Below are 13,270 nucleotides of genomic sequence, written 5' to 3'. Positions count from 1 at the left end.
GGAGAAGAGTCAGAAGGTAAGAGGGTGTGAGGCTGGAAAGAAACCTTCTGGGGAGGGAAATGGCAAGATAGGTGTACAAGAACATAATTAATTCTTCAAAATTGCAAGTGTATCACGCGAGTGACATACAATTACAAGAGAAGAGGCTGGAGGGGTGGGGGTCGGGGGACAGAGGCCAAGACACTCTGCGAACCACGGTAAGGAATTTAGACTGAGGGCAATGATAGACATGAAAGACTTTTTCATAGGTCAGATCCGTTTTTCAGAGTGATCCCTCTGGAAGGTAGACACTTCTGCGTGCAGACCTCGTGTAATTTTTCTGGACAGGTTTCCAAAGTAATGGCAAATGGCATAAGCCCAAGAACATTTGGGAAACGCTCCTAAAGGGCATGTCCCTAAGGAAAGAAGCGTTCGCCAAGGAGAAGCTGCCTGGGAGACTTCTGCAATTTAGCAATGCTTTCCTTGATTAGGCAAAGAACAAACAGTCAAGCCTGCTGCTGACTTAGAGCAAACTCCCTCCCAGCCACTGAGGAATGAATGGTCTGAAGAAATGAATTCAGAGACGTTTGGGGGGACGGGGGGGTTGCCTAATCAGTCCCAGCTCATAGTCTTTAAGAAGCTGGAAGCTGCTCTCAGATGCCTCGAAACAAGCAATTCAGGACAAACATAGTCCCTTGACATAGATAGATTATAAAATTAATCATAAATTTTCTGGGATTTTAGGAAAATGTTGCAAACTCTTTCCCGAAAAGTCTAAAGCCTTTCAACATGATGTCTGGCTCTGTCAGCTTTCAGATTAAGCATTTGAAAAAAAAAAATTAAGATATAAATATTCACATACATAGGAGAACCTTACTATATCATGTTTCATGGACTTGGGGGGGGAAGCAAAAGTGAGAAAAGGAGAGAAAAATTGTTCTGGGGGCTCTTAGCTAAAGCTTCAAAACCATTACATTATCTGAGGTAAAATATGAAATGGGAAAAGGAAGCAGAGATACTTCTCAAACAATATATTCTCCAAGCCAGACCTTCTAACAATAGAGCTTGTAACTCCTTGGGCAGCCTCAGGAAAGGACAGAGTGGTAGAGATTTACAAGAAACCTTCACATTGTAAATAACATAGAAGATCAGAACCAAGCTGGATTAACCAAAAGAGGATAATTATTTGTTCATCTAGCTTCAAGCAAAGCTTTACCCAGAGTTCAAAGCACCTGTCCAACACCCAGTTTTTGTCCTTCTCAAAGCTCATAAAAAAGCTATGTGGCCACAACAGCTGGGGGAAGGCATTTGGGGGCCATGAGAAATTTGCTAGCCCCAAGGGAGGAAGGCAATAGCTTAAGAAGAGCCGAAGGATGAAGGGAAAGAAACTGGAAATTGACCCCACTATTAATTGTTGAAATGAGGTCCACTGGAAGCCAGTGAGACCTCTGGGCTTCCTATTAAGTGAGATAATTCTTGATCTTTTTAAATTAAGCCTGGTTAGGCCAGGTATCTGCTATTTGCAATCAAAAGAATCCCAATTCTAAACAGATACTGTAGTTGCAGAAATCAGAGTTATCGTACAGTTGCCAGAATGTAGATGAACAGCATAAACCACTCACAACTAAAAATACTAACTTTAGGCAAAAAATATTTACTCTTCTACCATTATATGCACATACAAAGGACACAAACCATACCTTCAAGGAGCTTACAATTCTAATTTATAATTTAAATATGCACAGAACTAATGTACAGCCTCAGAAGGCAGGACAGTGGTTACTGCTGGGGGAAAAATACACTAGAAAGGAGCATTTCTGGGGTGCTAACATAAATGATGTCATTCAGTAATAAGGAATTAAATTGCCCAATTAATGTCCTAGACAATAAAGCTTGTTCCACTCCAGTCTGTCCTCATCTCCTACTCATCACATGAATACATCGTTAAAAATTCAGCCATTCTTGGGGAAAATATTTGCAAATCACGTATCTGCTAAGAGATTAATATCCACAACATATAAAGAACTCCTAAAGTTCAACAACTAAATAAACAACAAAATTCAAAAACGGGCAAAAAACTTGAAGAGACAAGGGCGCCTGGGTGGCACAGTCGGTTAAGAGTCTGACTCGGTTTCAGCTCAGGTTGTGATCTCAGGATTGTGGAAGAGAGCCCCATTGGGCTCTGCGCTCAGCACAGAGTCTGCGTGGGGCCCTCTCTCTCCCTCCACCCCTCCTCCCCCTAAAATAAATAACTAAATAAATCTTAAAAAAAAAAAAAAAAAAAAACTTGAAGAAACATTTCTCCGAAGAAGATACATGAATGGCCAATTAGCACATGAAACATCATTAATCATTAGGGATCACCAAAGGGGCAGGTAGAAACTTCTGGGGATAATGGATATATGTTCGCTATCTTGATTATGGTCGTGGTTTCACAGGTGTGTTAAAACTCATGAAACTGTAAACTTTAAATATGTGCAGTTTGTTGTATGTAAGTTATACCATAAGAAAACTATTGAGGGAGGGGGGAAATCAGCCGTTCTCCTTGGCTGGCCTTCCCTTGACAATTGGGAGATGGCACTACGGGTCTTCTTCTCTCACCAGCACTTAACACGACATCCTATGAACATTCCTCATCACCTCCGCCTCTTCTAATCTGGCCCACCCTCTCTACTCTGGATTACTACAACAGCCTCCTTGTCCTGCTTCCAGCGCTGCCTCCCTTCTTCCACTCGAAACCACAACGGCTCCTATCTCATGCCATGCCCCGGACAAGCCCAGGACCTTGTGTTACAGTATTACTTCTGTAATAGCTTCTGCCCACTCTGCACCCCTAGTCTTGCCTCTCTGTCTTCATTGCTGTTACTTCCCCTCTTCTCTCACTCAATTCTATCCGTGCTTGCTGCTTCTGAAATATCTCAACATCATGTTCAATCGCTGGGCCTCCCATATTCCCTCTACCCCACGCTGGTCTCCTCCCGCTCACACTCTCCTTCCAGTCTTAGCTCAAACGTGACCTTCAAAAGGAAGCCTACTTTCCTATTTAAAACTGTACACCTGTGTGTCCCCTTTGTTTACAACCTTCTTGTTTGTTTGTTTGCTGTCTCTCCTTGCTAAAACATAAGCTCTGTGAGGGCAGGGATTTTCGTTCGTTGACTATATGCTCAGCATCTAGAAGAGCACTTGGCAAAAAGTAGCTGCTTACTGTTCAATGCATATATAATTTCATGGGGATTAAATGTGACTTAGACCACCAAACAAGTTTTACTGAACAAAGTAAGTGACTTCACAAATAACTAACAGGGGCGCCTGGGTGGCTCAGTCAGTTGGGCATCCAACTGTTGATTTCAGTTCAGGTCATGATCTCGGGGTTATGAGGTGGAGCCCCACGTCAGTCGGGCTCCACACTCAGTGCAGAGTCTGCTTAAGATTCTCTCTCTCCCTCTCCCTCCGCCCCTCCCCCCTTCGCTTTCTAAAATAAATAAATAAATCTTAAAAAAATAACAGCACATGGCATGATAAAATGAAACAAAGTCAAATGAGCTTTGAGACCTCAGACAGGGATGCCAGGAGATGTAGGAAAACATTAAATATCACAGCATTTTTAAAAATTATGAATGCTCCCACCCCCTACCTGCAGTTACGATCTAACCTTTCATGCTTTCAAAGATGAGCTAAGGAATATGAAGCTACTCATTTCAAAGTCAAAGTAAAGTATGGTAACGAATTTCTATCCTTAAATGAATTCAACTTTTCCTGAGTCAAAGACATGAAATGGGAGTCCTAGAATTCCAAGAAAATTATTACAAAGTCCCTGTTTTCTTATCACATACTCAGCAGGAATCATGGATTGGCCTCTCTCGCTTTTCCTCCTTTGCCCTTCCTAGGAAATCTGGAAAATAATATCAAGAATCTGCAATATTTGGCACTAGTTAAAATTCTTAAGAATTGTCTTTCCCATAAAGACAATGTTGCAGAAAATGTTTCCTTCCAAATGTACGAAAAACAGTAACCAATAATTATTCACCTGATCCTTTTGAAGGTATTCCAGTCAGAGAACAAAGTGTAGGACTACAATAAGCAATGAGTTGTTAACGCCTTCCCTGATAAAATTTGTGCATGTATATGTACATATTTTTGGGGGGGGGGGGGCTTGTTTGTTTTTAACATCTAGGAGTAACAAGCAATTGCCAGCAAAGCTAGCATAGGAAAATCAAATACTCTGCCAATTTACACACGATTCCCTGAAGCCATTCCTGATTAAATGTTGTACCATTTCAATCTTCTTACTGGGGATATCTATTAACTAGCACTGCTTGTGAAGCCAATGAATTTAGTATATAATTACACGTATCCTATACAAATTACTTCTCAATGACCTCTACTCACAGAAATAAACCAAAGAGGGATGACTGGCTCATTATAAATCTACAGAAAGATTTCACTAGGAAAAGGTATTGAGAGCAAAGTCCTGAAGGATCTTAAGCTTCACCTGAATTTAATTTCAGCAGGAAGTAATCTCTTCTGTTCTGAACTCCCAATGCATTTTACATGAACTCTTTGCGGCACGTGACACTTTTCTGTCACTAGGGAACTATGTGACCTTGGACAAGTCACTGCCATTCTCCCCGCCTGAGTGTCTTCATCTGTAAAATGAGATGCTTGAACAAGGTGATTTCAAGTCTCTTCCGGATCTCATATTTCCTGATGGCATAATTACAATCACAGAAGCACACTTTACCCGTCCTTTCAAGGCAAGCATGGGAATTTGATTTACCTCTGGAGCCTCCCTACTGTCTAGAACAGCCAACTGAATTTCCCTCAGCAACTGCTCAGCAAACACATTCAGGGACTCTGAAAACAGTACCGTCGTCTGAAATTCCCATTCTCTTCACCACCTTCAAGCCCTTCCTAAGCCCGACCGTGACTGTCACCCAAATGGCTCTCTTCGAGGCCACCCTTACCATACCTCTGGCAGAATTACAGGGAGGCCAGAGAAGTAAACATATCACTTGTCACCTGGAAGAAATGCATCCACCCAAAAGTTTCAAGGCACATGCTTTGTAAACCATCTGACTCAACATCACACACACAACTGGAGGCCTAGAGAGAGGTTCCACTTCATAGAGTAAGCTTATCTAATGCATTCCAATCACCTGAGAGCATGTGTAGGAAGCTACAAGCAGATGTTGCGGGGGGAGAGAAGCAAGGTGGCAGGCAGAAGAGGAGAGAATATGAGACCTGCTAAGGAGAAGAAGAACATTCCCTTCACCTTTCCAGAGGTGGACATTTTAAAAACCCAAATCCCAGAGGGAACTATACTGCAAGAATAGGAAACATCTACTCATAGCTGTTAGGACTCTGAAGCCAGAATGTCTGGGTTCAAATCCCTCCTCTGCTGATTAGTAGCTGTATATTCACGGGAAAGTTAATCAACCCTCTGTGCCTCGGTATTCTCATCTGTAAAATGAGAATAGCAGTACTTCATTGATAGGGCTGTTATAAAAATAAAACGGGTTAATACATGTAAAATGCTTATACCAACACCCAGCACATAGTAGGTGCTCAGTAAATGAGAGCTCCCAGCGTTGCAGTTATTATTAGAGTTCTGGGATTCTCTGGGATTTGTTCCAAGAGAACAAAGGAATCACGCTGCTCTTACAGATTCTAATTCTGCAGTTCCCTCCTCCAGATGACAGTTGCAAGGATAAACCTTTACGTATTTATGTATACTTGTATACTCTATCAGTCTTAACTACTGCCAACGACAGAAACCATTCATTCAAAATTTAAATTCCTTTCTGAACGATATTCTAGGTTTCAAAAAAGACTTGATCGCCCACGCTCTGAGAGTACAAAAGGACTATTAAACTGTAGGGCTGAGAGGAGGTGGGAGCACAAAGACATCTTTGTAGCAGTTTGAGCTATCACATACCAAGGCCTCAACGGCCTCAGCTTCAGAGAGTTGCCTCCTTCAGAAGGAAACTAACAAACTGGATCCATTGTTCCTTCCCATCAGAGTTCTTGGATGTGATCGTTCTTAAATCCCTGGCAACGCCTTAGCAAAGATCAGAAGATCTCAGTTCTTTCCATTAGGACAGCATCAAATCCCCTCCAAGCAATTTTCTTAGGTCAGCATCATTATTTGAGGTGCCAGGGAAACTGGCGAAATTTCCAACCGCTAAACTAGTTCCCTGTTCCGGGCTGAAGACGTGAGTTAAAGCTAGAAGGTATTTTAGCTGTCCTGAGGAAATGTCTGAGATTGGGAAATGGGAAGAAATTTAAAGAGAATCCTGAGAACTTCCTTTTTAAAATCCCTTTTATAAAGCAGTCATTTTAGTAAACAAAAAGCATACAAAGAGATAATGACAACCAATTAAAAAAACAGTTTTCAGAAGGCACTGACCCTTAAAAGTTCCAGTTCATTCCCTGATGGGATGTCTAGAACTCTGGTTTTCCAAGCATCTTTCAATAAACAGGTAGAAGAGATAAACAGACAAAAGAGCTAATACTGTATCTTGTATTCCTTTGTCAACTGATCAGGCAAAGAACAAAGTCAGCAATGGTCACGCTGTCCTGGATACGTTCAACTGTCTTTTTATAACCCTGGGCTGAAAAACAATGGACACCCTAAACACACAGAAACTGAGCAACAGAAGAAGTAAAGTTCCAGGAGGCCACAAAAAGGTAGCCTATGTTCTCTGTTCCAAGGGGGCCAGATTTCAGAAACTTCGAGAACAAGTTCGCCCACAGCACCCCTTTTAGGTCTAAAACTGCAGAGCTGATGGGGGTGGCTGGAGAGTTTCCTAAAAACAGAGGACTGTCTGCTTACAGAACCCACTTCAACTGTTTCTGGCAAGGAAGGACAGTAGTCAAATCCGTATGAAGCCATGAACAAGTCCATATTTGACAAATCGCTCCCATCAAGACAGTGATGTCAACCACAATAGAGTATTTTGGCAAGACTGAAAATGTGCACCTGTGGGAACCTGGAAAGATTTGACAGATTTTTGTCTTCCCAGCCCTTTATCAGCACGTTAATTATAGCAACTGTACGGTGTACGCCGAGCTTTACAGAAAGGCACCTGGCTGTGTGACACCAAGACGCTGCTCTCCTGGGCATGAGAAAGACAGAATGACAGTAGTGCTTACACACGGAAATACTCGGTCTGAGTACAGTGTAACAGCGAGCTGGACGGCACCGCTGGACGAGAAAGAGGTATACTCTGCAGATACCTGGGTGTGGCAAACCTAGCAAGGAGTCACGACACCCGTGTACGGACACACACACACGCACACACACACACTCGCGCACGCGCACACGCACGCCTCCAGAGCCTCCACAACTGTGGTCACGGGTCGCCCAGGGCTGCGTCTTCACGGAGCAGACTGTACCTTCACAGCTATAACTGTACACGGCCACCGCCGACCGTTCCACCAGATTTTCATCATGATGCCAGCTCACGGCCATTTTCCCCATGCCAAAATAAGGCTCCTCCTTCAGGTACGGCATTTTCTGGGGATCCATGAAATTCAACAGAGTGACGTTGTATGCGGCTCTGTTCTTAATGTCCAGCTCGTCTTGCCCGTCAAAGGACCCCAGCCCGACCCTGGGGAAATCTGGACCGATACACACCGGCACGGCATCGATATTAGCTTTCTCTTTGCAAGCGAGTTCCTCCAGAGCCTGGCTCGTCTCTGTCTGCAGGTAGTCGTTGAGCTTGAGGAAGGTCTGACAGGCAGCAGCGACACCTGCCTCGTCGTATCTCGGGCTAGCGCCCTTCAGCAGCCAGGGCACCGTGAAGAGCCTGGTGTTGAGGTACTTGTAGGTGCAGCCTGGGTTGCCGATGAGGATGCGAGAGACCGGGGTGAGCAAATCCTTGCCCTGGATCCTGACCAGGTCCCGGAAGAAGCAGCCATGCTTGTGCAGCGTGAGGAAGGCTTCCTGCACCTCCTTATGGAGCGCCTCGGGTACGCTGCCGGCTTCGCGGAGAATCAGTTTCGGGTATTTCAGCTGCCACTGAAACAAAACCAAAGCAAAAACATGTGTTCATGGAGAGCTAGGAGTTTCTCATTTCCAGAACTGTGATGCTTGGTCAGCGTTCGGAGGGGGAGAAAAAAAACAACCGTCAGGTAGCATTTCTGAACAGGACCCGTATCTCTCCAGCCTCACACGGAAGGCTACGTGAAACGTAGGTCTGAACCACGAATGTCATCGACTGTCCAAGTCAAGATTTTCAAGTCCCAGCTCAAATCATTCATCTTTACTATAAACAAAATAATCAGCATCTGTGCTGTAATCTGCCAGGCTCCCTCTACAGCCACTTCTCCCTGCCCTCAATCTGTCTTCCAACCTTTGGCCCTCCGGACAACACAATTTTATTAATTAACTGCTTACTACCTATTTATTAAGTGCTTACTAAGTGCCATGTATTATTCTAAATGATTTAGACACGTTGACTCATTCGCAGCTCACAGCTTTACGTGACGGTACTGTTACTGTCTCCGGTTTCTACAGGAGAATCTGGAAGCACAGACATTTATTTAAACACTTGCCCAGGGGCGCCTGGGTGGCTCAGTCGTTAAGTGTCTGCCTTCGGCTCAGGTCATGATCCCAGAGTCCTGGGATCGAGCCCTGCATCGGGCTCCCTGCTCCGCGGGAAGCCTGCTTCTCCCTCTCCCACTCCCCCTGCTTGTGTTCCCTCTCTCGCTGTGTCTCTCTCTGTCAAATAAATAAATAAATTTTTAAAAATAAATAAATAAATAAACACTTGCCCAGAGTCACATAGCTGATACCCAGTGGAGCTGGGATTTGAAGCCTCTGGGCTCAAGTCTGGTTCCAAGGCAGGAGGTCTGAACCACAAGATTGCCCTGCCTCCCAATAAATGACAAACTGGTGTCTGCTCTAATACTTTCACTGAAGGACAAATCACTTCTCGTAGGGAATTAGATACCAAGTCCCACGAACACTAGAGCCAGGAGAATTTTGCTTACAACGATAATACTAGTGCCCAGAATGTATTCAGCAAATGTTGAATAAAGGAGTGAATAAATGAGGTGTTCTACTGCGACTGAGAAAGTTGTGATCATTCTACTGGTGTCACTGGAGGAGAATACTGTAAGATGATCCCTCCTCTAATATGGAAACACATGGATTTATTGTCACAGTGGAGGACTTCATTACCTATTCAGCCACCACTTGTGGCTCCTAAGACTCATGAATGGGTGATAAACAAAGAGTTCCCTGATTCTGTACAATGAAATGGACTTTTTTTTTTTTTAACCAAAGCACAGGATTTTACATTTACCCCTGTAAAGTTTAATCTGATCAATACCTTCTCAGTACTGTACTGCCCACCATTTTTGAGACACATTCCTTCTATATCTTCATCAATGATTACCATTTATATGATAAACAGGGAAGACCATTTATTCCTTCATACGTTTTTCTCATTCAATATATGTCTGCGGAGCACCTACCAAACACTAGACAGAGATAAGGTTCCTGCCCTCACAGAGCTTTCTACCAGATCAGGTAATAAATAAGGAAAAGTGATCTCGAATTGCGTTAAGTACTAGGACAGAAACAAACCAGTGGGAAATCTGTCATAGATGAGGGAAAACTCTCTAAGGAGTTGGAATTTAAGCTGATATCTTCAGGAAAAGGAGGTGCCAGCCACGTGACAAGCTGGGGAGAGAGCTTCCTGGAGAAATGACCAAAAACCACAAAGGTGCTGAGGAGGGAGGCCAGACTTTTCTAGAGACAAAAAGAAGGCCAGTTCTACTAGAGGAAAAGAGCCAAAGGCAGAGAGACATGCAGTGGGGTTGAAGGGAAGGCAGGGGCTGGACCACACAGAGCCTGGGAGGTCAAAGTAGGGAATTGAGATTTGACTCGAAGTGTGCTAGAGGACCCAAGGGAAGAAGAGTAATTTGATTTACATTTTATAAAAATCACTCTTAGTTACAATATTGGGCACAGATTGGAAAGAGGCAAATGTGAAAGTGGAAATCCTGTTAGGTGCTATTACAACCATCCAGGAGAAAAGAGATGATGGTCTAAATGTGAGACAGGTAAAATACGTATTTTATAGGCAGAGCAAAAGGCAGTGCTTATCGACTAGATGTGAGGGGTAAAGAAAGGAAAGCAGTTCCAGATGACCCTTAGATTTCTGGATTTAATAAATGAATAAACAGCTTACCATTTTTTTTTTAAAGATTTATCTATTTGAGAGAGAGAATGCGTGCACGCTCAAGCAGGAGGGGCAGAGGGAGAGTGTCTCAAGCAGACTCCATGCTAAGTACGGAGCCCAAGATCATGACCTGAGCAGAAACCAAGAGCTGGACACTTAACCAACTGCACCACCCAGACACCCCTCCTTTTTATTTTAAATAAAAAAGACTGGGACAATACAGGAATGCTAGGTAGAAGAATCGGAAGGAAGGAGGAGCTCCCTTTTAGAGCTGTAGCCATTAAGATACCTATGAAATCTTCATGTAGAAGTGGTGGGGAGGGTGGGGGGGTCAACTGCACAGACACACCTGGAAATCCAGGAGGCAGCTGTCAGCACACCTGTGGTTTTTAAAGGCCTGGAAATGAATGAGCCCTCCCAGGGAAACAGCATGAACACAGAAGGGGGCCCACAGCCATTTCGTGAGTTTCAGAGGAAAGGAGCAAAAGAGACCTTTGAGGGAGAAAACTAGGAGAGAGTATTAATGCAGAAGTGAAAAGACAGGAGCACTTCAAGGGTGGAGTAGGCGACCACTCCTGGGAGGCCAAGTGAGATGAGGACAGACATGACCCCCGAGATGTGGCAGCATGGAGATCAATGATGACCGTGACAAGAGTGATTTCGCAGAGTGGTGGGGATGAGAGTCAGAGGAGAGTCAGCTGGGGATGGAATGACAGAGCAGCAGAGGAGGCGCCGTGCTTAAATGTCCATCTCAGGGGTCACGCTCTGAAGGGGAACAGAATAACGCAGTTGTTGATGAAGGGCAATACCGGATCGGGGGACCATCTTCAGTGCTGGAAGACGGGGGGACACACCAGAGCTTGCCAGGATACTCCTGGGAAGAGGCTGCTGCTGCAGGACACGGGGTGATTAACTACAGGAGCAAAGCCCTTGAGTGGCCAGAGCGGAAGTCTCCCAAGGGAGGTATGTGAATGACCAGTGGGATTTGTATGGCAATCCGCCAGAGTTGGTGGGGGGAAGCTGGCAGAACCGTTTTGTTTTTAATCTAAAAAAAAAAAAAAATCAAGCTTTACTAAAATATGTGTACATATATGTGTTTGATATATAAACACATATACACGCATTTAATATGAGTTCTATTATAAAATAGACACAAGTATACAAGTAATACTTATGTCTATTTAATGAATAACTATCCATAGTGTGCTGGAGTCACTTTATATCCCCTTGGGAAAGCCTACTGTGTACATCGCCTCCCAACTGCACATTCAGTGACATGTTGGTAGCCTGAAATGGGCCATGGAGAAGTATTTACACCACAGAAATCAGGAAACACTAAAAATCGAGGCTGGTTTATTTTTTCCCAGACAGCCCATTCTTAAACACTTAGTAGGACCCCACTGTATATGCTTAAAATTTGTTCCTGACAGGAGTATATGATCAAAAAACTTCCTGTATCGGATAAACTGGAAGGAGAAAGAAGATCTAAATTCAGAGAGGACTATAAACTTGATAATAGGCAAATGACTAAGTTTCAGGGAGTTTTTAGAGGGAGAGAGAGGGGAGCACTTCAATTTTTCGCAGTGAAAATGCAAAACAAATCACTAGTTAAGAATGTGTGCTGGTCACGTGGCCTGCTTGCCAGATAGTTCTGGACTCCTCTGCCATCACCCAGCTTTTTGGATCCAATGTTGAATTATGCTTCCTAGCCCCCTCATGTTGGGTGAAACATGTGACCGTTTGTGTCCAGAAAAATGACGGCTGTCACTTCTAGCCTGGAGCACTTCAGGGAGTACCACACCCTCCAGAACGCTCTTTTTTGGCATAGTCACCAGCTAGTGGCTACGTGGATCCCTGAGTTACTACTTTCATGGGTAGTGATTTTCTGCCAACCCACGAATGATATGTAGAATGAGTAAGACATATTGCTGGGAGAAGCCACTGAGATTTGAGGGTTACTTGTTACTACAGCATTATATAGCCCATTCTGCCTGATCCAGAATGCAGGAAATAGAAGGGAAGCAGGAAGTCTATGCAGGCAGAAGAAAAATGAAGTCGTCAAGCCTGCATATGGAAAAATGACCTTACTAGGAAAGTCGTGGTAGGATTGCCCTGCTTCTCAGAGTGCCTATCTGAGGGGTGTGATCATAAATTTAAAGTGACAGAAAGCAGAGTTATGTGGCACACCACTATGAATGGCCAGTGAGACTGTCAGGGATGCATTTAGGATTTATAGTTTCTATATTCGCTTATCCCATTTGAAAAATAAAAAGAGAAATATCATACTTCCTGTTTATGCAGCTTATGAAGACAGCAATCTAGTAAGCAACAACGGAATATTCTGGAACCATGCGCAGAAACTCTAATTCTATCACTAAACTGGTTCTCTGAGCAAGTCCCAGAGGCCTCGGTATACTTGAAGCACATCTAACAGCAGCGGTCAAGAAGGAAATTTCTCCGTAATTTCTTAACAATTCTGGGTTCTTTAATCCTCAGTATAAAATATTAGCGAAAAGTAAGATAATTGGGAACACACTCCCTCTGGGACTGGGAGAGGAGGAAGACTGGAGATAATGCACACACACACGCACACACACACACACACAATCTACACACAGCTTGCGGCCATCATTCAATATACAGTAGGGCTGGAGACTGCAGAAGATGGATTTAACACAGGGGAATAATAACTCTAAGGACCTGGGAAATTCACATAACCATATGAGTATCACATGTAAATACCTTGACATTAAAAACAGCATCCTAAAAATAAAACAGTAATAATGATGTGGGAAAGTATCCCACCCCCCCACCCCCCGGATTTTTTTTCACTGATCTCTCATGTCCTTTCCCCTCCGACCACATTGGCCTCTTCTCCTACAGGCCTCAAGAGGCCATCATTCAACACCTCCCCTTCAGGGCAGGCTCTTCCTCCCAAATCTGTACCTGCCAGGCCCTTCTCATCCGGCAGGCCACTTTCTCAAAGAATCCTTCCCTGAACTTCCCCCACCTCAAATATATATCCTCCATTATCACTCAACACACACTTCTCAATCCATAACTACATATTTCTTTGAACTATTATCTGTTTAATAATCTCT

General features: G+C 43.8%; 1 protein-coding gene across 2 annotated transcripts in view; it reads right to left on the bottom strand.

The window, feature by feature from the left end:
• FTO (FTO alpha-ketoglutarate dependent dioxygenase) overlaps positions 1–13,270 on the bottom strand; it is a 371,139-nt gene that overhangs the window by 245,050 nt on the left and 112,819 nt on the right. For both annotated transcript variants that reach the window (XM_032424110.1, XM_032424111.1), the window contains exon 3: positions 7,375–7,999. In XM_032424110.1, coding sequence (XP_032280001.1) covers positions 7,375–7,999 — 625 coding nt within the window. The remainder of the gene's footprint in view (positions 1–7,374; positions 8,000–13,270) is intronic.

Source organism: Phoca vitulina, unplaced genomic scaffold (genome assembly GCF_004348235.1).
Source record: "Phoca vitulina isolate PV1807 unplaced genomic scaffold, GSC_HSeal_1.0 scaffold30, whole genome shotgun sequence".
NCBI lineage: Eukaryota > Metazoa > Chordata > Mammalia > Carnivora > Phocidae > Phoca > Phoca vitulina.
Note: the sequence above shows the minus strand (reverse complement) of the source record. Positions and strands in the feature narration are given on the sequence as shown.